The 24,596-nt window shown below is 52.7% G+C and overlaps 5 protein-coding genes across 6 annotated transcripts; 2 read left to right on the forward strand and 3 right to left on the reverse strand.

Annotated features, from left to right (window-relative positions):
* Nucleotides 1-2,577: 2,577 nt before the first annotated feature.
* On the forward strand, nt 2,578-4,633 carry NCR3 (natural cytotoxicity triggering receptor 3; the record flags this gene model as incomplete). Its single annotated transcript, XM_079713664.1, has 4 exons — nt 2,578-2,620; nt 3,833-4,177; nt 4,348-4,455; nt 4,587-4,633. 4 exons carry the CDS (start codon nt 2,578-2,580, stop codon nt 4,631-4,633), a joined length of 543 nt encoding a protein of 180 aa, XP_079569790.1.
* Nucleotides 4,634-5,224: 591 nt separating this feature from the next.
* LST1 (leukocyte specific transcript 1) lies at nt 5,225-7,125 on the reverse strand (the record flags this gene model as incomplete). The annotated part of the gene is made up of 4 exons (XM_079712670.1): nt 5,225-5,374; nt 5,876-5,898; nt 6,231-6,329; nt 6,996-7,125. The coding sequence occupies 4 exons, from the start codon at nt 7,123-7,125 to the stop codon at nt 5,225-5,227; spliced, it is 402 nt and encodes a 133-aa protein (XP_079568796.1).
* A 4,267-nt stretch (nt 7,126-11,392) lies between these two features.
* Nucleotides 11,393-13,203, forward strand: LTB (lymphotoxin beta; the record flags this gene model as incomplete). The annotated part of the gene is made up of 4 exons (XM_079713663.1): nt 11,393-11,591; nt 12,007-12,058; nt 12,256-12,330; nt 12,749-13,203. The coding sequence occupies exons 1-4, from the start codon at nt 11,430-11,432 to the stop codon at nt 13,201-13,203; spliced, it is 744 nt and encodes a 247-aa protein (XP_079569789.1). The 5' UTR covers nt 11,393-11,429.
* A 2,977-nt stretch (nt 13,204-16,180) lies between these two features.
* Nucleotides 16,181-17,983, reverse strand: TNF (tumor necrosis factor; the record flags this gene model as incomplete). 2 transcript variants are annotated; one of them, XM_079712885.1, is made up of 4 exons in its annotated part: nt 16,181-16,602; nt 16,932-16,979; nt 17,169-17,214; nt 17,798-17,983. In XM_079712885.1, 4 exons carry the CDS (start codon nt 17,981-17,983, stop codon nt 16,181-16,183), a joined length of 702 nt encoding a protein of 233 aa, XP_079569011.1. The 2 variants fall into 2 exon arrangements, with proteins under 2 accessions (XP_079569011.1, XP_079569012.1); XM_079712886.1 differs by lacking the exons at nt 16,932-16,979; nt 17,169-17,214 and having other exon boundaries at nt 16,181-16,669.
* Nucleotides 17,984-20,047: 2,064 nt separating this feature from the next.
* On the reverse strand, nt 20,048-20,963 carry LTA (lymphotoxin alpha; the record flags this gene model as incomplete). The annotated part of the gene is made up of 3 exons (XM_079712795.1): nt 20,048-20,460; nt 20,674-20,779; nt 20,865-20,963. 3 exons carry the CDS (start codon nt 20,961-20,963, stop codon nt 20,048-20,050), a joined length of 618 nt encoding a protein of 205 aa, XP_079568921.1.
* Nucleotides 20,964-24,596: the final 3,633 nt, after the last annotated feature.

The raw sequence follows: 24,596 nt of genomic DNA on the forward strand, positions 1-24,596 counted from the left end.
CTATTATTTCTTTGTTTTCTAGGTCATTAATTTCTAAAACTATCTTTATTATTTTCTTCCTAAATTTGGGGGGATGCTCTGTGCACTTTTTCTAATTTCTTGAAATGTCTGTTCAACTCATTGATTTTCAAACTTTCTTTCCTAATCCTCACATTTACTTTCTTCCATGAATTGTTTTAGCTACATCCCACAGTTTAAGTAGGCAGTGTTTTCACTGTCATTCAGTTCAAAAAAAAAATTTTTTTTTTTTTTGGCCATGCTGAGTGGCTTGTGGGATCTTAGTTCCCCGACCCAAGCCCTGCCGAGTCCTAACTGCTGGACCACCAGGAAATTCCCAGTTCAAAATATTTTAAATTCCATTATATTTTCTTTTAACATTTGAATTATATAGAAGTAAGTTTTTAAAGTTTACAAATACAGGGACTTCCCTAGTGGTCCAGTGGGCAGGACTCCGTGCTTCCCATGTAGGGGGCCCGGGTTCGATCCGTGGTCAGGGAACTAGATCCCACATGCATGCCGCTGCTAAAGATCCGGATGCTACAATGAAGATCTCGCACCGCAACTAAGACCTGGCGCAGCCAAAATAAATATAAATAAATAAATAAATAATTTAAAAGTTTACAAATACATTAGAAATGCATTTTAAAATTTTCCAAACATATGATAAATATTCTTTGTTATTCTTTTACACTGTCATGGATTTTGGTCAGCAATTGTGTTCTAAATGATTTTGGTTCTTTTTTCTAAACGTCTCTGTGTACCTGAAAACAATGGATATTTTCTAATTATTCTAATATTCTACGTAATCCCATTACATCAAGCTTCTTAATTGTCTGCTTTTACTCTTTTATATCTTTAGTAATTATGTGCTTGTTTGATTTATCAGTTTCTGAGAGATGTGAGTTAAAGTCCTCCTCTAATTTTGTAGATTAATAGATTAATAGATATTAATAGATTAATAGATATTGTAGATTAATATTGTGGATTATTGTAGATTAGACAATTTGCTCCACATTGACCCTTTGGGGATGGGGATGGGGCATTGATAGGACAAGACAAGGTAAGGGACAGGGCAGAAGCTGGAATTAAGGCCCAGTTGAGAAAAGCTACATATTGGTGCCTCAGGCCTCCCCCTTCTCTGTGACCACCAGGGGGCAGCCCTTGCCTTGCCATGGCACCTCATTTCCACACCCTCTGGTTAGATGGCCCTGAGGAGGCAGCCACTCCACTAAAAGAGAATGGCTGAGTCAGTCCTTCCCAGATTGTGAGGTACCGTGCTTGTCTAGGTGGTTCAGAGAGGTTCGATAATTTGTTCAAGATTATGTAACTAGCTTGTAGGGGAGCTGATCACAGCCTGACTTCAAGCCAGCATTCTTAACCATACAATTACTACTTCTCCAAAAATGCTCCAAATCACTGCAGTGGAGATTAGGACTGCACGATCTATGGATGTATCGTGAAACAGCGAGAAACTCGGACAGGAAGAAAGAATATGTACTGATATAAAAGGAGCCAGAGGGAAAATGTGTGGCGAGGGCTGGGCAGGCTTCACCCAGCATATTACACATTATCCTCTTTTCTCTGTGCTGTGTTATCTCATGTAGGTGTGTAATACATATACAAGAGTGTATTGCATACTCTTGTACTAATCCCTGCATAACCTTGGAGTTATGTGTAACATAATGTGTATTTCATTTGGGTCTGTCAAAATGCATTTCATGTAATGGGGGCACTTTGTGATTTCTCAATAAATGTTAGCTAAATAATGAATAAAATAAAAAATGAGTGAATTGACCAGTGGGTGATAAATCTGTGCAGAACACACCTGGTAAAGGAGACCTCTGCAAGAGGTGTATTCCTTTAATGGGGATCTGAATGTGAATGCATCCAAACTTCCCCATCAGCGGCACTCACTCTGCCAATCCACCCAAGACAACACATCCAAAGTGAAACGGGGTGATCGCTATGAAAATGCAGCTTCCAGACAAAGTCCCTGGCAACTCCCTGTCGCCACCACCAATCAGCTGACTTCTGCTAATCCTCTCATTTATAGAATTCCTAGAGCAGCCCTGAGGGAGGGCCGGACTCGAAGGAAGGGAATGGATGGGGTGGACCTGGGTGCTACTGAGCCAAGGGGAGGGGAAGTAGGTTAGCTCTGAGCCCAGAAAGGCTCTTGGAGGCTAATTCTTGGTAAAGGGTTGGTCTTCTTGAACCTCAAAAGACAGGGGAACCACATCCTGGTCTCACCCGTCCATCCACCCACCCTAGCATTACTGGCCATCTAAGCCCCACCCTCCCCCTCAAACACTTAGGCAACATGCCCACATGCTGCCCCCACCTCCTAGCGACCCAGATATCACCGTCAGCAGCATCCTCTTTCCTCAGGGAGGCATGCATCTGATGCCCGAGGCCCTACGGAGTTGAGGTCCTTTGTAAGTGATGTGTGAGTCCTGTGTGTCACAGGAAGCTCCCCACCCCCAACCAGTGACCAAAGTCCTGGTCAAAACTAGTGGGACGTTTTCCTCCACCCAGACCTCATTGCTCATGTCCCCCTCGTCAACAGGAACACCCTTCGACATGGCCCGGATGCTGTTGCTCATCTTCATCACGGTCCATCCAGGTGACAGGGGTTTCTCCCAGGACCCTGAGGGGTGTGGGGCTGGGAGGATGGAGGATGGGGGAGGCTGGACATAGATGTCCCGGGGGAGCAGACTGGGTGGGGGCTGAAAGCAGGGGGTCCCTCCATAAAGCTGGTACCCAGTGGGCTTCCCCAGTTCTCAGTTCCCTCCATGTCACCCGCTGGGAAGGTCATTCCCCAGCTTCCATCCCAGAACTCTTCCTTCCCAGCCACGTTCCTAACAAGATAAAGTTTAAAGAACCAGTAAAAAAGGGCTTGAAGGAAGGAAGGGCTTGAAGGAAGGGGTCAAATCTTTTTAAGGGGTCAGTTTTAATTCGATGAGTTTAATAAACTTATTAAACAAGGCTCATTATCTAGGGTATAGATATAATTAGGAGTTTAGGAGATCTAATTAAATCTGTTAAGTTTCTTAATGAAACTGATTTTAATTGTCAGACATATTCATTAACTAAATGCAGTGTGGATTCCAGACCAGCATCAGCATCAGCGGGGACGTAGGGCGAATTCTCAGGACCCACTCCAGACCCACTGAATAAAAAATTCTGGGAGTGGGGCCTGGGAATCTGTTTTAACAAGCACTCCAGGTGATTCCAGCGTGCTCTCAAGTTTGAGAATCACTGAAATAGAATAATGATTGGTAAATTTCATTAACTAGAGAATTTAATCAAGAATTTTAATAATTGGTTTAATTCATCACTTTAGGTAAGTTAAATAGGGATCCCAAGCAATTATAGCCATGTCTTCACCTGGAGATTTAATTAGTTAATGCTCTTTAACAAAAAAAAAAAAGTGGCAAGGATGGTATGCTACAAAATGCTATTAGTACTAAGATAATACCTGGAATAATATAATTAATGATATTAGTTAACTAGGCAGCCACATTCATGAATGAGCTTCACTTTCACTGTGACAAGTTAAATTTCAGCAAAATGTTACTAGTGAATGGAACTGGAGAATGATGGGAGAGGGTGAGTGTGAGAGCTGGTAGGGAAAGAATTTGAAAAACAATTTAATAAGCAATGTTAAGAAATTAGATTGATAAAGAGGAAAGGCTTAATGAGACATCTACAGTGCTCGTCCCTCTGGGCCCTCTGTGGGTGGGGTACAGCAGGGATAGTCTACTGCAAGCTCTCTTGTCTTTTCTCTTTGGAGTAATTGGGGAGGTGTTTATCTGGGTCTTCTCTCTGTCCCCAGGATCCTGTGCTCTCTGGGTGTCCCAGCCCCCTGAGATCCGTACCCAGGAAGGCACCCCTGCCTTCCTGCCCTGTTCCTTCAATGCCAGCCAAGGGAAATTGGCCATTGGTTCTGTCACGTGGTACCAGGACAAAGTGGCCCCAGGGAAGGAGGTGAGGAATGAGACCGCAGAGTTCAGGGGCCGCCTGGCGCCTCTTCCCTCTTCCCGTTTCCTCTGTGACCACCAGGCTGAGCTGCACATCTGGGACACCCGAGCCCGTGACGCCGGAGTCTACGTGTGCAGGGTGGAGGTGCTGGGCCTGGGTGTCGGAACAGGGAATGGGACTCTGCTGGTGGTGGAGAAAGGTGAGGTGCTGGGAAGCTGTGCCTCCTTGGCCGGAGGCCCCACTCTCCCTGGTAGTCGAGTCGAGAGTCCTTCCCTGAGGCCTGCTGTCGTCCCTAAGCCTGTGCACGCTGCTTCCCAGGGCTTCCTTTCCTAAGCCCTTCTCCCCCTCCCCATTCCCGCCCACATGCAGGACCTCCTCAGCTAGCTGCCGGCACAGTCTTCCTCCTTCGGGCTGGGTTCTATGCCTTCAGCTTTCTCTCAGTGGCCATGGGCAGCACCATCTATTACCAGGGCAAATGTGAGTAGTGGAGCCGGGACAATGGGCCCAGAGGTGGGAGGGGCACTGAGAGGGCTGGAGCAGGTGGAGACAGAGACCAAGAAGAGAAGGAGGGCTGCAGCACTGAGCTACTCCTGTGGCCTCTCCACCAGGCCACTGTCACATGGGAACACACTGCCGCTCCTTGGATGGCCTCTGATGAGTGATTTCAGACCTCAGTGATCCCAAGTTCTTCAAGAGACCCCCCAATAAATCCCTCTCTGCCCCACCATTAGCTCCTTTTGTGTATTTCCTGCTCCATCTCTAGATGGCCCAATGTGCCCTGTTCTGGGTTCTCCCACCTCTTACTCACCCTTCTACCAAGTCTGGTCTGGAAAGGTCCAAGGAGGGAGCTTCCCAGGACTGTGCCTAGAGTCCCCTCCCACCATCATCCTGAGACTCAACACACCTCCTTCTCCCGCCCAGGAGGCTAAGGCCCTTTGTCCTGAGAAAAGTGGAATATCAGACATGATTAGTTCTACTTCTCAGTGGCCCACAGACAAATGCTCTTTTCCGGCCTTCAGGGGAGCTTGGGTCCCTAAACACTCTTCTTCACCCAGTGGATCCCTGGTGGGTAAGAATGGGTAGGAGGGTAAGTTGCTTAGGTCTTGATGGTGGCCCTGTTGAGCTGGGGCTTGAGGTGGATGGAGAAGCCTGAGACACAGAGAGTGGCGAGACCATGGTCTTTACTGGGTGAACCACAGGATGGCCCTGACCACCCGCCTGGGTTGGACGAGGCGTCTGGGGGTGCTCAGGTGGGTTTGTTCTTGGCAATGCAGGCGTAGTCCGTGCTGGGGTCCTCCTTGCTGCCTTCCCTTTCTTGGTCGCTGAGGTCAGGTCCCTCCCGTTCAGGCAGCCTCAGCAGGGACGCATAGTGGAGCTCCTGTTGCGAGAGCTGGGCCTGGGGCCGGGACGGAGGGTGCTGACAGGAGGTCCCCAGGAGCCTCCCTCCCCTGATGCTGCCCTCTGAGTTCTCGCTGCTCCACCGCCCCACTTTCTTACCTCATTGCCTCTATTTGCACGCTCTCTCTCCCTCTCTCTCTCTCCCCGTCTCTCTCTCTTGTCCTTTTCTCTTTGTGTCTCTCTTACTCTCTCACTCTTAATCTCCTTCTCTTACTTTTTCTCTGGATTTCTCTCATTCTCCCTGTGTCTCTCTCATTCTCTCTCTGATTTTTGCCTCTCACTTTTGTCTCTATCTCCCTCATTTCTTCCTCTCTCTCCTTCTGTCTTATTTTTCTCTCCATCTTTCCTCTCTTCTTCTCATCCCTTATTTCCCTCTTTCTGCTTTTCTCTTACTTCCTCTGTCTCTCTGTCTCTCCTGCTCGTTTCTCCCTCTTCTCCTGCCCCCCGACCTCAGCCCCCTCTTGTTGCCCCATCACGCACTTCCCTGCCCCAGACTCACCCAGCTCCTCTCCAGCCTCCTCACTGGAAGAAAAGAAGAAGCTCGGCTCGGCCCTTGCCTCCCTTGTGCCACCTCCAGCCCTCCTTGCCCACGCTCCCCACCCCCAGCAGGTGTTTCCTCACTTGCCAACCTCCCTGTGGTTCCCGCAGCCAAAAGGCAAAAGGTCTCTCTCTTTGGACGCTCTCCCCTCCCCTCTCCCCGCCGACTTCTGCCCCCTTCCTCAGGCAGGAGGGGCGAGTCAGGGTTGATGGGGGTGTCTGGGAGCACAGGAGGAAAGGGTGTGTGGGGGACGGCACAGGGTGTTGCCCGGGGGTGGGGGGCGAGCGGGTACGCGGGAGGTGAGGGTGGGGCTCACCTCTCCCACGGAGCCGACACAGGCAGACGGACAGAACGACCACAGAGAGGAACAGGAGCACCCCCAGCCCTAGGCCCCCAAATAGGTAAGGGCATATCTCTGCAGGGAAAAGGGGTGAGTGTCAGTGGGCCCATTTCTCTCTGCAGCTTACCCCGTCCTCCTCATTGGTCGGGGATCTCAGCTCCTTTCTCCAGCAGTTTTAGAGGCAGAAAACCATTCTCTCAGAGGTTCTTCGCCCCAGACTGTGTTCCCTCACCTCCTCCCAGAGGTCGCCATGCCTCATCAGTTACCTCGCTCGTCCCAGACACCACTCGCCCCTCAGAAACCTCCCACCACCATTGCTGCCCTCTCTGGGCCTCCCCATGAAGCCCCTTGTCCGCTGCACTGGCTGGCCCCGAGAGACCCTGGCCACCTACCCACGACCCGCGCATACACCGCTTTTTATCGACTGTTCCCTGTGCACCACGACCCTCCCTGGGCGGAGGGTTACCTTACCTTTTATCTCACAAGCTTTCATTAGGTTGGGGACTGAAGACTAGCCTGCAGGTTGGGAAACCTAACGCTGCTCTTCCAGGCTAAATGGCCTGGGGTGAATCACGTGCCCCAAGTTCCTCATCTGTAAAGTCTGGGGCCTCTGTTACAATCGTTTCCCGGGCTGAGGAGCCTTAGCTATGTGCCAACCCTGAACTGGGCTCTTTCTGTTTGTCACTGCTAATCCCCATAACAATGTAGGGTATTATGGTGCCCATTTCCTTGGTGAAGGACCTGAGACTTGAGGCTGGACTCCGACAAGGACGTCCAGCCCAGAAGAGGCAGAGCTGGGGTTCAAGGCCAGCTCTGTCCAGCTCCAGAGCCCACTCTGGTTCTCCGACCCTAGGCTGACCAACTGGTTCATAGGGGCCTCTCCAGCACTGGATAGTTCTAGTTTCTGGTGAGGGGGCTGAGGCAGGAGCTGGGGTCCGGAGGGTGCGTGGGGACTGGTGGGAAAATAGGGAAGGTGGTGTCCAGCGCCACCTGGCACCTACGGCCGCTCCCTCAGCCCCAGAGCAACTTAGGAAAGGGGGACTCCGCTTGGCTGGTGTGGAGAGCCGCTTCCCTTGGGCAGATGCGGCTGGGGCTGAAGCGGGGCATGGAGGAGCGTCTGGGGCCCATAACTTCCCCTCAGGCACTTCCTGCCCTACAACCACTGGTTCCTGTTTGAGGGCAAAGAGGGGGCCGCTGACTTCATCCAGAGCCAGATGCAGTGACCAGGGTGTGGAAACTGAGACCATCCTGGGTTCAAGAGGAAGGCTGGGACGTGGCGGGTGGCAGGTGGGGAGCAGAAGCACAGGTGGAGAGGAGGGCCTGCGTGGCCATGACGGATAGTGGCGGCAGAAGTGGATTGTTTAAATTTCTTTGGGGAGCGGAGACAGAGGCCAGAGAGAGGATTCCCCCAGGGCCCAGGGAACCTCAAAGCCATATTCTCCCTTCCTTCATCTTAGACTCACCTCACTCTGGGGGTGGCTGTCCCCTCCCTGGGTTTCCTTCATGAGGGCTCCCTCTCTCACCCAGCTTACCTAGAGTCTGTGGCCTGCGGGTGGACAGACTCCTGACTGAGCGGAGCCGCCTGGGTAAAGTGTTGCCACCTCAGACATTCCTGGCCCTCCTCTGGTTTAACTTCTCCCCCAGCCTGGGTGCCTCCCTAGCATTGTTAGGAGAGGAAGTCAGGCTTTGAGGGTTAGGGTTACAACATCTTTTCCTTTCAGGCTCCTAGGACTATAATTCAGCCTGTGATCCCTGTCAGCTCCAGCCATCCTATTGATCCTGCAAGTTGTCAGTGATCATCTCCCTTCTAGGTGCCTTCCCAGATTCACTTTTCCCAATTACACTGTGTCGCTGAGAGCTCATGATCCTGGTATGTGTGGACACACACTCCAGCTCCCAAGGCAGACTGGGAGTTCTGGTGGATTTGGGTAACTCTCCTGGTATTCTGGGGCTGTATCTAACAGGGCACTTGGCTGACTGATTAACAAACAGGAGAGTCAGAGACAGCCAGACTAGATCGACATGAGCACTGCTGATAGATCTAGGACAGAAAGTTGATGACAAGTTGGTGTTGGGAAAAGAGGTGTGGGCAATCCAGGTGGCCTTCCTTGGGAAAAGAGGTGTGGGCAATCCAGGTGGCCTTCCTGCAGCAAGCAGCATTCTGATATTGAGCACAAAAGTAAGGGTGGTAGTCCAAGGACCTAAATGGAGGCCTCATAGTGGCACTGTGATCGAGAGGGAGATGAATGCTGGAGGATGGCACACCTAGTCCTTGAGGAGGGTGAAGACTTGGGAGCTCATGGAAGCAAGGACTGAAGAGGAGATCTGATGCCTGGACCCATAAGCATTTGCATTTCCTTCTCCAGATTCAGAAATTTTCTGCTACTTCCTTCCCTTCCCCCATCCACAGTGTTCCCATGCAGGACAGTAGGAAAATATTGTTTCAAAATGTTTTATTAGGGCTTCCCTGGTGGCGCTGTGGTTGAGAGTCCGCCTGCCGATGCAAGGGACGCGGGTTCATGCCCCAGTCCAAGAAGATCCCACACGTGGCGGAGCGGCTGGGCCTGTGAGCCATGGCCGCTGAGCCTGCGCGTCCGGAGCCTGTGCTCCACAACGGGAGAGGCCACAACAGTGAGAGGCCCACGTACCGCAAAAAAAAAAAGTTTTATTATTAAAACATTCAAACATAGAAAAAAATTGAAAGAATTGTACAGTGAACCTATCCCTACCACCTAGATTCTACAATTAATATTCTTCTATATATTTGTTTTATCACATATCTATCAATCCATCTCATTTTTTGATACCTTTCAAAGTTGCAAACATCAGTACATTTTACCTCTAAACCCTTTACCATGCTTATCATTGACTCAAGTTCAGTATTTGTTTCCCTATTCTTTTTTGGGGGGAGTGAGGAAGGTAAGATTTACATACCCTGAAATGGACAAATCTGAAGTCAGTACTCAGGTTTTTTTTGTTTTTTTTTTTTTTTTTTGCGGTACGCGGGCCTCTCACTGTTGTGGCCTCTCCCGTTGCGGAGCACAGGCTCCAGACGTGCAGGCTCAGCGGCCATGGCTCACGGGCCCAGCCGCTCCGCGGCATGTGGGATCCTCCCGGACCGGGGCACGAACCTGTGTCCCCTGCATCGGCAGGCGGACTCTCAACCACTGTGCCACCAGGGAAGCCCAGTACTCAGTTTTTAAACTGTCTTTTGGTTAAGCGTATGGAGCCAGACTGCCTGGGTTCAAATCCTGTCTCTGCTACTACTGTGTGACCTTCCACAAGTTCTTTAACTTCTCTGTGCCTCAATTTCCTCTTAGAGGTTTTTTTGGGGTTTTTTAAATAAATTTATTTATTTAATTTATTTATTTTTGGCTGCGTTGGGTCTCCATTGCTGTGTGTGGGCTTTCTCTGGTTGCGGCGAGTGGGGGCTACTCTTCGTTGCGGTGCGCCGGCTTCTCAATGCGGTGGCTTCTCTTGTTGCGGAGCCCGTGATTCTTAACCACTGCGCCATCAGGGAAGTCCCCCTCTTAAGAGTTTTTTATCAGGATTAAAAGCATTATTACAGGACTTCCCTGGAGGTCCAGTGGTTAAGAATCCACACTTCCACTGCAGGGGGCATGGGTTTGATCCCTGGTTGGGGAACTAAGATACCGCATGCCACGCCGTGTGGCCAAAAAGAAGGGAAGGAAGGAAGGAAGGAAGGAAGAAAAGAAAGAAAGAAAGAAAGAAAGAAAGAAAGAAAGAAAGAAAGAAGGAAGGAAAGAAAGAAAAAGGAAGGAGGAAAGAAAGAGCATTATTATATATAAAGTGTGTAGATGAGTGGCAGGCACATACCAAATGCTATCTGGATATTAGCTATGTTGTTATTGTTATTATTATTACCTGAACACACAGAGATATCAAGAAGGGGAAATGATCTGGGACCACCTCCAACTTTCTTGACCTGGTTTTTCCTCCCGTCAACTCCTACTGCTCTGCCGACTATACCATTCATTTGGTCCTTACTGCTTTGTTTTGCTTACTCATTCAGCCTTTTGTCCTTTCTTCACTTTACACTTAGTCAGCATCTACTAAATGGATGGAGCTCATTCTAGACTGTGAAGCTCTTTGGGGGTGGATGCCTCATCACTCTCCTGTCTACAGCCTGTGTAGCAAGGGAGGTAATGCTCTATTTCCATCCCTCCTCAGTGAGTTAATAGTCAGTGGTGAGGCTGAGGCCCCCTTCAGCTGCCATCACCGTGGACTGGCTTAACGCTGCCTTTCTCACCTAGCTCTGGGGGATTGGAGGGCACAAGGGAATGGGAGGAGGAGGTCAGTCCAGTGTGGGGACAGGTTCTTCTTTGGAACCTAGACATCCATCCCTGAAGATTCTAGTTCTCGTCCTCCTATTCCAGCCCTTGACCTCAGGGATATGGATGCAGCCCTCCCTCTAGCACCCACCTCTGGGGTGCAGAAGAATGCAGACCAGGGACTTCCCTGGTGGCACAGTGGTTAAGAATCCAACTCCCAATGCAGGGGACACGGGTTCGATTCCTGGTCCGGGAAGATCCCACATGCCGCGGAGCAACTAAACCTGTGTGCCACAACTACTGAGCCTGCGTTCTAGAGCCTGTGAGCCCGCGTGCCACAGCTACTGAAGCCCGCGTGCCTAGATCCCGTGCTCCGCAACAAGAGAAGCCACTGCAATGAGAAGCCCACGCACCGCAACAAAGAGTAGCCCCTGCTCGCTGCACCTAGAGAAAGCCCGCGCGCAGCAACGATGACCCAGTGCAGCCAAAATAAATAAATAAATAAATTACTTAATTTAAAAAAAAAGAAGAATGCAGACCACACTAGCAATCTGGAGTTCTGGGTTCTCATTGTAGCTGCCTGACTTTCTGCAAGCTAGCTTCCCTCTCTGGGCCTCAGTTTCCCTTCCCACTGAGTCAGAAGATCTCTAAGGCCCCCTCCAGCTCTACCCTGAAAGCCTGTCTCTTCACCCCGACTCCCTCCCCAGTTCAGAGAACCCAGGCATCCAGCTGCCCCACCCTATAGCTCTGGGTAAACAGGAAGCAGGGTGAGGGGAGCAGGGGTGTTCGGAAAGTCCCAGCCAGGTGTGTGGGTCTACAGGGAGGGGGCGGCCCCACCCCTGAGGTATGAAAGCCCCCCTGCCCTGGCTCTGGCTCAGTCTCAATGGGGGCACTGGGGCTGGAGTGCCGGGGTAGGCGGCCCCAGGGGAAGGGATGCCTCCTGCTGGCTGTCGCAGGAGCCACTTCCCTGGTGACCCTTCTGCTGGCTGTGCCTATCACTGTTCTGGCTGTGCTGGCCTTGGTGCCCCAGGAGCAGGGAGGACTGGTGAGTGGCTGCCACATATCCTCCAAGGGCCGTATATTGCTGATGCTCCCTCACCTCTGGCTATGCCTCTTGCCTCATCCTGCTCAGCTGGCTTGGCTGTCCCCCAGTGGGGATGTCTTCTCTGTCTCTTTGCTGGTCCTCTTTCCACGTTCCTGTGATGCTGCTGTGCCCTGGTGTCACCAAGCCCCTTTCTGGTTGTCTGTATGTCTCTTCTCCTCTTCCCAAGACATACTTGGGCCTCTGTCTCTCTGCCCAAGTACAGATGCCTTGCTTGCTCTCCATTCCAGGGAGATGTGTTTTGAGGGGTGGTGGGAGAAACCCCAAGTCTGGAGCTTGCATCTATGTTGGGAGTGGGAGGGGTGGGGTTGGCATCAGCTAAGACTGAACTCTGGGCCCTGTGACCCCACCCACTCAGGTAACAGGGACTGCTGACCCAGGCGCCCAAGCACAGGCCCATCAGCGATTTGGTAAGAGCCGACCATCTCCCCCTCCCCTGCTTCTGCCCCTCAGGGACTCCCAGCTGCCATCCATCTGCACCCCCAGATACTCTCTTTCTCCAGGAATCCAGGTGCCCCATCCCTGGGCCCTGGCACCTTGGCCTCTCAAGGTGACTACACGTGGGTGGCCGCCCTGCCCCCAACCGTGGACTCTTCGCCCCTTCCAGAGTCCGGGGAGCTGCCGGTGGAGGAGGAGGCAGAAACAGATCTCAGCCCCAGGCTCCCGGCTGCCCACCTCATTGGTAAGGATCTCATAGACCTGAAGAGTCCAAGGGTGCCAGTTCTGCTCGCCCACAGTTAGAGTCCCTTTGCTCTGTTACTACCGCGCTGGGTTGCCCACCTGCTTCACCGCTGCTATAGTACGCACTCTTCTGCTCGTCCAGCATTCTAGCTTCTCGCTTTCCCCTCCGCCGGAGGAGGCAAAACCCGGCCTGGATCTCCCCACCACAGCGCTCCTACCGCACACCCAGGTGCCCTCAGTCCCAACTCGTACTCATTGCAGAGGGAGCACCATCACCCCGCTCCCCCAGCCCGGCTGGACTCCTGCAGTGGGTTAAAAGCCCCAACTGTCCCTCATGCCCACCCTCCCAGAAGTCCCGGGCCTGGATCACTCCTTTCAGGATCGGATTTCCGAGAACCAACTGGCCCGTTTCTCCGCAGGCGCTTGGACCACGGGGCAGGGGCTAGGCTGGGAGGCGAAGAAAGAAGAGGCGTTTCTGAGGAGCGGGACGCAGTTCTCGGGCGCCGAGGGGCTGGCCCTCCCGCAGGACGGCCTCTATTACCTCTACTGTCACGTCGGCTACCGGGGCCGGGCGCCCCCTCCCGGCGGGGACCCCCTGGACCGCTCGGTCACGCTGCTCAGTCGGCTGTACCGGGCGGGGGGCGCCTATGGATCCGGGAGTCCCGAGCTGCTGCTCGAGGGCGCGGAGACCGTGAGCCCGGTCTTGGACCCCGCCCGGAGGCACGAGTACGGGCCCCTCTGGTACACGAGCGTGGGGTTCGGTGGCCTGGTGCAGCTCCGGAGGGGCGAGAGGGTGTACGTCAATATCAGTCACCCCGATATGGTGGACTACAGGAGAGGAAAGACCTTCTTTGGGGCGGTGATGGTGGGGTGAGGGCTACCCACGTCCCTAAAACGACCACTGCAATGTGGGAGTATGTGAACGAATCAGCCTAGATATTGGGGACCCAGACACCAGGGACCCCATGGCCGTGGTGAAAATGTAGAAGACTGTTTGGAAACTGATTTTGAGCCTGGTGAAAATAAAGAATGTAAAGCTTTAGTGCTTCCGGTACAGATGCTGAGATGCTAACGTGTCTTCGTTCAGGGTGGGTACACAAATGTTGGTTAAATAGTCTCTGTATTTTTCTGGTTGCTTGAGACAATTCACAACACCTGGCATGGCCTCTGTTCCCTGGGCTGGGGATCTGTGGGTCCCACCCACCCCTGCCTCTGAATGGCCTTGCCCCAGCATTAGCCCATTTGGAGGGTAGAAGGAAAGGGCTCTGCACAAACCCCAAAGCATCTCGAAGCATCCTGATTCTCAAGGCCACATGGTCCCCGCAGACTCAACACTGCACTCTCGTCTCTTGGGTCCCTCCTGGTAGTGATAGGGGTCATTACCGGGGAAGGCAAGCACCACTCAGAAAGGCCCAGCCAGCAGAGTAAACCCCAATAGGGCTGATAATGAAGCACTGAGGGGACAGCGTTTCTGCCCTGCTAGCTGCCTGAAGGCCCTGTTAGCCACAGTCGACTCTTCTCCAGGGGAAGACCCGCAGCTCGGGGAGCGGGGGAGTGGGGGTGGGGACCGGGGCGTGAAGGCAGGAGGCTGAAGGAGAGATGGGGTGGGGATAGTGCCCAAGGACACCAGGGAGAACCTGGGGAGGAGGGGGAGGAGGAAAAACTGATGTCACCTGGCCCGGTCCAGGGTGGGATGGAAGGTCCTCACCCCTCAGTCACACTTCAGATCCCCTTTCCATAAGTGAGCAAGTGTTGGGGCCCCAGAGTGGGTAACAGCAGCCCCCTCACTCCATGACCAACTTTCAGCCCCGAGCTGGAGGAGGCCGAGGAGGATCCAAGGCTCTATCTAGGTTACGCTAGCGGGTCACCCCACCTCTGCGGCACACCGCACAGTTTTCCCCCTGCCTGGCAACCCTAGCAGGAAGGAAAGCCCAACTTCAGAGCCCAGTGAGGGCTGCCACTCTCTGAGTCTTCATTTCTGACTCCATATTTGTCTTTGACTCTGTGTCCAGAAGAGCCTTCCCAGAGGGGAGGAATGCATTTCCCTTTCCACTTCACCCACCTCCCATCCCTCTCCTCATCATTCGCCAAGAAAATCAGGGAGACCAAGCTGGCATGGGGGGTGGGTCCTTCACTACATCCTATTCCTTGTTTTTTATTTTCTTCTTCCTCTTCAATTCCATCCACTGAGAGATGGAAGCGGTTAGAAGACTGGGGGCTGGGAAAAGGGAGAAAGCCAGAATTCACCGAGCGCTCCGCTAGGTGCTCTGTTGTGAAGAGTTTAGGTCTTCTGTTCTCACGTGGCCCCGTGTGCGGTGGGCATTCCTACTTCTCTTTTTTTTTTTTTTTTTTTTTTTTTTTTTTTTTTTGTGGTACGCGGGCCTCTCACTGTTGTGGCCTCTCCCGTTGCGGAGCACAGGCTCCGGACGCGCAGGCTCAGCAGCCATGGCTCACGGGCCCAGCCGCTCCGCGGCATATGGGATCCTCCCAGACCGGGGCACGAACCCGTATCCCCTGCATCGGCAGGCGGACTCTCAACCACTGCGCCACCAGGGAGGCCCCTCCTACTTCTCTTTGATAGACGAGGTTCAGTGACTGGTTCAGGTTGCACAGTTAGGACTGGGCTGGCAGGGGGAGGGGCATGGGGCGGGATCAGGTGGTATGGAGCCCAGGTGCCTGACTGCCTGGAAGTCCCTTGGCTGTGATTCAGGTACCTGAGAATTTGGCCGCTCCCGGGTCTTTCTTTCTCTCAGGCCACAACAGCCGGAAATCTCATCTGAGCTGTGGGACTTCCCCCACTTGGATAGGAATTCCCAGAGTTGGAAATTCCAGTGCCCTGAGGGAGAGCTAATTAAGTTCAGGTTCCTTTCTTGGGGGAGGGGCATATTCAGCTGGGCCTTGTTTTATGTAGGGTCTCCTGAGCCCCAGCAGTCCAAGGAGTGAGGTGCAGGGATCTTAAGCCCTGTGGAGAAAGAACTTCAGGGAGCCACGTCTCACCCCCAAGGAGAGGCCAGTGAAGAATTAATTCCCGGAAAGGGGCCATATTTCTTTTCTAAGCACACTTTATTTCTCGCCACTGACCAGTAGGGCGGTTACAGACACGACTCCCCTGGGGAGCAGAGGTTCAGTGATGTAGCGACAAGTCAGTCACCAAATCAGCATTATTTAGGCAACCTGATCAGATAAATATTTTTTAAAACCTAAGCAAAAGGAGGCACAGAGGCCAGGAGGCAGGGTGGGAACGACCTACAGTTCAGCTCCGTTTTCACAGAAAACACATCTGAGACAAGGCAGCCTCTACATTGGGTCTCCCAGGACACCTTGACCTCCTGAATAAATACATTCATTAGTAAATAAATAAATAATAAATAAATAATAAATAATCAAAAGTGCAAACATAAATAGAGGGAGCTGGCCCCGTTGGGGTGCGGCTGGGCTCCCCATCTCAGGGAAGTCTGGAAACATTGGAAGAAAGGGAGGCCTGAAGTCCACTCATGTCAAGTTCTGGGTGAGATCTTCTCAAGGAATGTTCTGAAGTGTTCCAGTCAGAACCCAAGGTCCCCTGGCCCACACATTCTGGGTGTCCCAGGTTGCATGCAAGAATCCAAACGCGAGGACCCCAGTGAGTTCCAGAAGACCCAGTTCCAATTCTTGGTGGTGGTCAGTGCCCCATTGTCCAGGCCACACTTCCCTGCATCCCTGATTTCTAAGTGTTGTTGTTGTTTAACGTTTTAAGCTTGGAGCCCAGCCTTGAGTCTCTAATTCTCTTTCTAAACCAGAAGGGGATGAGGGGGTCTGAAGGAGTAAATAATAAAGTAATTGAGGTGGGAGAGGATGGATGTTCTGTCCCCTCACAGAGCAATGATCCCAAAGTAGACCTGCCCAGACTCAGCAAAGTCCAGATAGTCGGGCAGGTTGATCTCAGCACTGAGTCGATCACCCTTCTCCAGCTGGAAGACCCCTCCCTGGTAGATGGGCTCATACCAGGGCTTGGCCTCAGCCCCCTCTGGCGTCTCCCTCTGGCAAGGGCTCTTGATGGCAGAGAGGAGGTTGACCTTGGTCTGGTAGGAGACAGCGATGCGGCTGATGGTGTGGGTGAGGAACAAGTGGGTGGAAGGGCAGCCTTGGCCCCTGAACAGGACCTGGGAGTAGATGAGGTACAGCCCGTCTGTCGGCACCACCAGCTGGTTGTCTTTCAGCTTCACGCTGTTGGCCAGGAGGGTGTTGGCATATGTGTTCAGCCACTGGAGCTGCCCCTGAGCACTGAGGTTGGCTGGAGGGAGGGAGAAAAAGAGGGAGGGGTGAGTCATTGTGACCCTGTCAGTTCCACTCTCCACATCCTGGCCCTCAAGTTCTGCCCACCCACCCCCCACATCCGGTTCCTGTCCCCTCTGTCTGTCTTCCCACATCCCATCTGGCCATGAGGTTCTGAGTATCCCCTTCAAGTTCTAAGTATCCTCCACCCTCCCCTTGAGCTCAGTGAGTCCTTCTCACCCTGTCTCCAAGGTCTGTCTAACCTCAGCCTGGCCTCAGCTGCCAAATCCTACCCCTCCCCCTCCCATCTGCTTCTTCATCCCCCAGACACATCCTCAGAACTCTTACCTACAACATGGGCTACGGGCTTGTTACTTGAGGTTTTAGAAGATGATCCTGAAGAGGAAAGAGGAAAGAAGAAGGTGAGAGACACTTAAGCTTCCCAGAAAATATCCCACTACTTTGACCTCCTTTCCTCCTCCCCCCAAACCCAAACTCTAAATTTCCCCTACTGCTTCCATCCCAGGACTAACCCCTACGCACACCCAAGCCCAGAATTAGGAGAGAGGTTTTGGAGACACTTACTGAGTGTCTGAGCCAGAGGGCTGATGAAGGAGTAGCCAGGTGAGAACTGTTGGGAGAAGAAGGAGGATTAGTATCAAAGCAAGTCACCCCTGAAGGAGAAACAGCCGGCTGCTTCTCTAGCTTGTACTCGCTGCACTGATGTGTCTCGTTTTCTCTCCCCATTCATCCATGTTTTTCATTCATCCATTCATTTAACAGCTCATTCATTGAGTGCCTTCCGTGTGCCAGACACCCTTAGCTTCATCTTTCCTATCTCTCTTTCATACCTGCTGTATCTCCTTCTGTCTCACCATCTTTATCCAGATGATTTGTTTTCTTCCCCATCTTTCTACCCATACCCCTTATCTGTCTACACATCTCTCTTTATATCTGAATCCCTGCTTACTCATTCATTCATTCGACAAATATTTAGAGAGCATCGCCCATGTGCCAGGCACCCTATTTCTCCATCCTTCCTTCTCTTCCCCCATCTCTCTCCACGTCTCCTTCTGCCTCCCCATCTTTCTCCACTGTTTTCCTCCCCAAGCCTCCCAATCAGCACACCTCTTTTCCCCACCCCATATCTCATCCTTTTTCTCTCCCATTTCTCTCTGGGTGAGAGAATGAGCCAAGGCTGGCCAGGGACTCACCTCTTCCCTCTGGGGGCCGATTACCCCGAACTGCAGCAGGCAGAAGAGCGTGGTGGCTCCTGCGACCAGGAAGAAGGAGAAGAGGCTGAGACACAGGCACTTTCTGGAACCCTGGGGGCCTCCTGCCGTCTTGGAGAGAGCCTCCTCTGCCAGCTCCACATCCCGGATCATGCTTTCAGTGCTCATGGTGTCTTTTTCTGAAGGGCTCACGTCCAGCTGGGAGGCGGTAGAGCCCTGTGGCAGGGTGTGTTAGAGGGAGCAAGTCGTCTGGCTGCCTGTCGGGGTGGGGCTGTGTGGTCTGGGAGGTTATTTCCAGGGGGGTCTGGAGTTGCTTGTCTCTCTCCTGGCTGGTCCCCTGGTGTCCTCGCTCTGGGAGCTTCTGCTGGCTGGGTGTGCAAACAGCTGCATTTATACGCTCTGGGGTGAGAGGAGGGCGGGGAAAGGCTCTCATTCAACCAGCGGAAAACTTCCTTGGTGGAGAAACCCATGAGCTCATCTGGAGGAAGCGGTAGCGGGTCCTACACCTTCTGTCTCGGTTTCTTCTCCATCACGGGGGCGGGGGTTTGGAAAGTTGGGGACACCCAGGCATCAAGGATACTTCCTACCCTACCCACCCGGATTCTGAGGGGGGCTCCCTGGGCCAGTTACTGCTGTAGATGTAGGACCCTGGAGGCTGGACCCCATTTCCCCTCTGCCCCCCAGTTCCCATTGTTTCCATTTCTTTGGGGGATGAATTCTGTGGCCTATTTCCTTCTGATTTCCAGAGCCGACTCAGGTAGTGGTAGAACTAGAAATGGGAGGGGCTTCAGAAAGCTGAGTCCTTAATGGAGAGAAAACTTGGGGGAAGCTGTGCTGGGTCCTGAGACGTGTTTTGGGGTCCCTGGGGGCAAGAGGAGCTGGAGGAAGGGAAGCTTGAGGCTCTGCAAGGGCTGGGGGAGGATGGCAGGGACAAGCCTGGGACAGCCCCAGAGGAGTGAAAGAGACACTGGGAATTCATGAACCTCACCACGGCAGGCCTTCTCCTTTCACTCTGACCGGGGAATCACCAAAACTCTGGTGCTGGTTTCAGTCTTGGCTTCCAAGGGCATGTGATGCCCCAATTTTTGCACAAAGACCCCACCCTTCAGAGTCCCTGTGTGTGGCCATGTATCTGCAAAGAACTCCCTGCTCCCTCCAGTTTCCTGGAGACAGCCCTGGCCCTCAGAGCCCCTGAGCGTGACCACGTCTCCTGAAATGTCCCGTGTTTTCCAGTCCCCCAGCCTTGGAGGCTCTCCCACTCCTCGGGGCCCTGGCATGGCCACGTCTTCCAGGAGGCCTCATGCTCCACAGTCCCAAACAAACACCCTCCAGTGTGGTCACTGCTCCTCAGAAGCCTCCTGTAACCCCCATTCCTCAGGGGTTCCCTGACCTCCACTCCTCCAGACTTTGGACCTGCATCTTTCCTTTGGCTTCTCAGCTTATCCTCTGGTCTCCTCCCACCCCTGTGAGGCCACCAAATTTCACCAGAGCCCCTTAGGCCTCTCTGTATATGCCCACAGCTCCTGTCCCTCTGATTCCTGTCCTCCCTCCATTCCTTAGAGACATCTGGGGAATTCTCCCCTCCCAGACAGACAGATACAGGCAGACAGCATTTCAGAGAAAAGAGGTTTATTGGGCTTCCTCAAGGGTCAGACGTCTCCTCGTGGGGTGTCCAGTCAAGCACTGGCTGGCTCTTAAGAGCCTTTCACTTCCTTCCAGAGCCCCTTGGTCCCTCAGACCCACTCTTTTTCTCTCTTGCTCGGTCACCCTTGTGCCCACGCCCTCCCACTCTTCGTCTCTTGGGTGTATTATCTCTTTCTTCTGCCGTCCCCCTTCTCTCCATCCTCCATAAATAAATAATTTAAATTGTTTTCCCTTCATAAATAACCCCCCTCCCTGCCCCCAGTCATCCACCCAAGCTCCCTCATGTGTCAGCTCCCCTTCCATGTCCAGGGCAAGGCCCCCTAGACGGGCAGGGCAGAGGAAGGGCTCCGGGTGGGCATTTCCAGGCAGGCTTGAAGTCCTCAGCCGAGCATCCGGGGTGGTTCAGGAAGGTGTGGTCCCCTGGGGTGCCTAGAGTTCCTTCTTTGGAAGCTCCAGGTGCTGAGAACGGGGGAAGACTTGAGACTGATGGAATGGTCGAAGGAGAGGTGTGGTGACCCCTGAAGTGGTCAGAATGGAGGCAAAATGGGGAGAAGGCCTTGAAACCAAATTTTTTCTTTCTGGATTTTTCTATAGAGCGAAGGCTCCGAAGAAGACACTACTGGGGCTGAGGAGCAGGTGGGAGATGCCATCTGTGTGAGTGGAAAGCTGGTCTCCCCGGGTGAGCAGGAACACAGCCCCCTGGTACACCGAGCGCACCCAAGGTCCCTGTGGCCCTGGGCACACGGACTTCTGAGCGCTGAGGAGAGGCACGTGGAATGGGTACTGGGAGGAGAAGAGCTGGACCTCGTGGGCCAGGTAGAGAGGGGTGGGGGTGGCCTTGGGGAAGCAGCCTTCCCCAGAGAAGACCACCTGGGAGTAGACAAAGTAGAGGCCACTGGTGGGGACCAGGAGGGAATTGTTGCTCAGAGAGAAGCCGTGGCGGAGGAAGGCACGATCCGTGTTTGCTCTCCAGCGCAGGGAGTCCTGGGTGCTGGGGTCTCCTAGGAAGAGCCAGAGGGGATGGCGGTCAAGGGCCTGGGGGTCAGAGGTCTCAATCCCTGAGGAAGCAGGTGCTGGACTGAGTTCCTGGGGGATGGTTGGGAGGACAGAAGGGAGTAGGAGTGGGGGTGAGCTGGAGGGGATGCTTGGGTCCCTGAAGGGGGATGGGAGGAGGGCTGGGGGCTACATGTCTAGGAGGGCAGGTGAATGTTTACCAACAAGGTGAGCAGCAGGCTTGAAGGTGCCTCGGGTGAAGTGATTCGGGGGGTGCTGATGGGCAGGCTGTGCAGTTGAGGGTGGGAGGCCAACACCAGAGAGCCCCTAGGGGAGAACAGAGTCAGAGAGGTCCTCAGGCCCAAGGTCAGGCTAGGCTGCCCACACAGTCCCCATTGCCCTGCTGCCTCACCTGGGCCTCAGGCGGCAGGGCCAGCAGCAGTCCCAGAAGGAGGAGGAGTAGGGGGGTGCTGCACACCCTCAGGAGGTAGAGACGTCCAGGTGGTGTCATGGGGAGAACCTGCAGGGAGAGAGACAGTGAGTGGGGCGGGGCGCGATGCGGAAGACGGGCCTCCTGCCCGTGGAGACAGCCACCCTGAGAGACGGGCAACAGACAGAGAAGGGGACAAGATGCAGTCAGGGAAACCCCAGGTGAGCAGGGGGAGAGAGAGAGAGAGGAACAGAGATGAGAAGGGAACAGAGAGGGATGAGAATGTGTGACACAGACAGAGAGAAAGAGATTGACAGATAAAGAGTCAGAGAGAGGGGAACAAACCAAAACCAAACCCACCAAGGCCCAGGCCCAGGCCCAAGCAGGAGGTGCAAGAGGGGCTGAGGCCCAGGCGGAGGGACTGAACGTCCCGGGGAAAGGAGTCCACCGCCAGGGAAGCCCAAGGAGATGGGGTGGGAGAGTCTCACCTGCTGTGCGGGGCCCCTTGGCCGGGACGCCTGGGTCCCTTTATAGAGGAAGCGGCAGTGGCAGCGTGGCAGGCGGCGGGCGGGTTCTAGGCCGGGGCTGGGGCCCGGGGAAGCCCCCAGGGCTTAGAAGATGCTGCTGTTTCAGTCGAAGGCAGGAAAGGCTGAGGCTTAGGAGAGAACCGCAGGCTGGGGGCTCAGACGACTGAGTTCTGGGAAAGGGAGTGGGGTCAGGGGAACTGTGGGCTGGGAGGGCCAGGGAGCGGGGCTCAGGCTTAGGAGTTCCAGAGAAGAGACAGTAAGTTCAGAGGAGGAGGAGAAGGGGAGCAGCTGGGGCGTGGGCTGGAGGCCCGGTTCCCTGAAGAGCAATTATGTATAACACCTCTGCACCCTTGGCTGATTACAGGCTTCTCTCTGTGCACATTTCTTCCTCTTGTACCCCTGTCCTTGTCCCAAAGACTCAAGTCACACTTGTCCCAGTGTGTGTATTTTCCAGTTTGTCTGGCAAGTTTCATATCAAGAAGTTCCATTATATACCCTCCTGCCTGGTACATCCTGGTTCATGCCTGTTGTCCTGGTAGAAATATTCATGGGCCCCCTTTTACTCTCAAAAGTGTTCTGGTTTGGAAGATCCAGCTCACGTTGAGCCATGAACTCACGTAGGATGAGATCTTGCCTCACTGCTGAAGGATGCCCTCCACCTCATCCCAACCTCAGGTGGGCTCCACAGATCAGAGTTATATAACCCCAAACAAACACTTTCCAGGATCAAGGAATGTGGCAATTGCTAAAGTTCTCTACAGAGGATGCTTCAGAATTCCACACAGGTGGAGCTTAAGGGTGGTGACCTAGGGCAGGGTGGGGACAGCAAAGGGACTTCTCTTGCAGCTGCACTTGTAAAGCCAATAGACTGTTGTAAAATCGTTAAGGATTTCCCTCTTCTATTGATGTAGAACTCAGGTACAGTGAGGTGCACTTCTCCTAAGTGGACAGCCTGATGAACTTCTCCATCTGTTTATAGCCATGTAGCCACCATCCAGTTCAACATAGTTTTAGGTCCCCAGAAGGTTCTCCCGTGCCCCCTCCCAGTTCATACCTTCCAAATATAACCAACCACTTTCTGACCTCTACAACTATAGATTAGTTCTTCCAGCTTTTGAGCCTCATATACATGAAATCACACAGACTCTACTCATCTGTGTTTGGCTTCTTTCTCTCGACGTTATGTTTGTAAGATTCACGTATATTGTTGTGTGTATCAGTGATTTTTATTTCATTGTGATGTGACGTTGTGTGAATATACTCTAATTTACTTATCTATTTCTCTGTTAATGGGCATTTGGTTCATTTCTAGTTTTTGGCTAGCATGAAAAACGTTGACATGAACGTTCTTGAACATGAGCGAGTTTTCGCTTAGCTTGCAGGTTGCAGGTTAAAAAAAAAAGCAAGGTTTCTAAAGATGATTTTAGTCACATTTCATGAGATTGAGAAAATAGCAATTGGCCCCTCAAATATTATTATTACTCTTACTAGCTTGTTATGCTTTCATTTGGAGGTTTTTGGAGGGGCTGGGGCTGAGGATGGTGGTGATGGAAACTAAAGCCCTCCCTCTGTTGCACTGGGCAGAAAGTTCCTGAGGTGTCTTGGTGTCCTGTGGCACATAAGTGATATTCAGGGTGTGCATCAGCTAGTTCTCCTGTTTTCCTCCCTGCTACTTGAGGCCCTGCAACTTTGCCTTTCATGCCTTCCTAGTCTAACCTATTACTTCTTTTCATTCCATCTCTTTGGGTTTTTTTGGCTGTGCCTTGTGGCTTGCAGGATCTTAGTTCCCTGACCAGGGATTGAACCTGGGCCACGGCAGTGAAAGTGCGGTGTCCTAACCACTGGACCACCAGGGAATACCTTCATTCCATCTCTTTAGCTTTCTATTTCACAAACATTTATTGAGCGTCTGCACAAGGCATTGAGTAAACAGATGTGAAAAACAGTCCCCTGACCTCTGGGAGCTCAAAGACTAGTGTGGGTTCCGTGACAGTGGGCTTATGGCAGCCCACAGTAAAGCCATCAAACTTGGCCTGGGGGAGAGGTGAGTCAGGCATTAGTATCAAGGCAAAGATGGTGAAGGGCATTCCTGATAGAGGGAATAGAAGGTGCAAAGACTGGAGGTAAAAGAGAGTATGAAGTGCACTAACCTGTGCAAGTGAGTACACATAAAAGGAACAGAGATGAGGCTTGGGAGGTAAGCTGAGACCACATCCTGAGGGGTTTAAAACCAAGAAAAGAGGTTTGGATTTCATTGTAATTGTGATGGAGAGCTACCAAAATTTTTGAGTGAGAGAGGGACCCACCAAGATTGGTATATTTAAAACATGAGTCTGGGCTTCCCTGGTGGCGCAGTGGTTGAGAGTCCACCTGCCAATGCAGGAGACACGGCTTCTTGCCCCGGTCCGGGAAGATCCCACATGCCGCGGAGCGGCTGGGCCCGTGAGCCATGGCCGCTGAGCCTGCGCTCCGCAACGGGAGAGGCCACAACAGTGAGAGGCCCGCGTACCGCACAAAAAACCAAAAAAAAAAAAAAAAAAACATGAGTCTGGATGCTACATGAAGAATGAATTGAGGAATGGGAGTTGGGGTCTGGAGGGGAAACCAGAAGTGTGGAGACCAGTTAGGGGGGTTTTGCAACAACTCAGCAAGGAGGTGACAAGAGCCTGCATTTAAATCGAGGCAGTAGCAGGAGAATGAACAGGAGGAGAGAGTTTCTAGGCAAAATCTACAGGTCTTGGTGGCTGACCAGATGTGATGGTGGAAGAAGGGTAGCCACAGATGCCTCTTTTAAATACCTTGGCCTCTATCTTGGCTTCATCTTGTTTCTTTTAACCTCACTGTGTCTTGTGCCACTGTTGGCCTCCCCTTTGGTCCCTGCTCCTTTCCTTTCCTCTGTGTCCCTCTTTCTCTGGAGTCCCTTTTTCTTCCTGCTCTCTCTTTCTGCCTCTCCAATGGTAGGAGCCCACGGACTAGGAGAACTCGGCTATATTAAAATGTAAAATGGTGTTGCAATTAACGGTGAGAAATAGAGAGAAATGGAGAAACTTCGGTCAGAGAGAAAGACTGGGGCATTGAAGGAAAAAAAGGGGAAGGTGAGGACAAGTGATGGGGAGACATGAGAGACAGAGAGGAAGGAAGGGTGAGAACTGGGCCGAAGCTCCGTGTCACAGGCATGTGCGATGTG

This window comes from Hyperoodon ampullatus (assembly GCF_949752795.1).
Source record: "Hyperoodon ampullatus genome assembly, chromosome: 10".
In the NCBI taxonomy this organism is placed as follows: Eukaryota; Metazoa; Chordata; class Mammalia; order Artiodactyla; family Ziphiidae; genus Hyperoodon; species Hyperoodon ampullatus.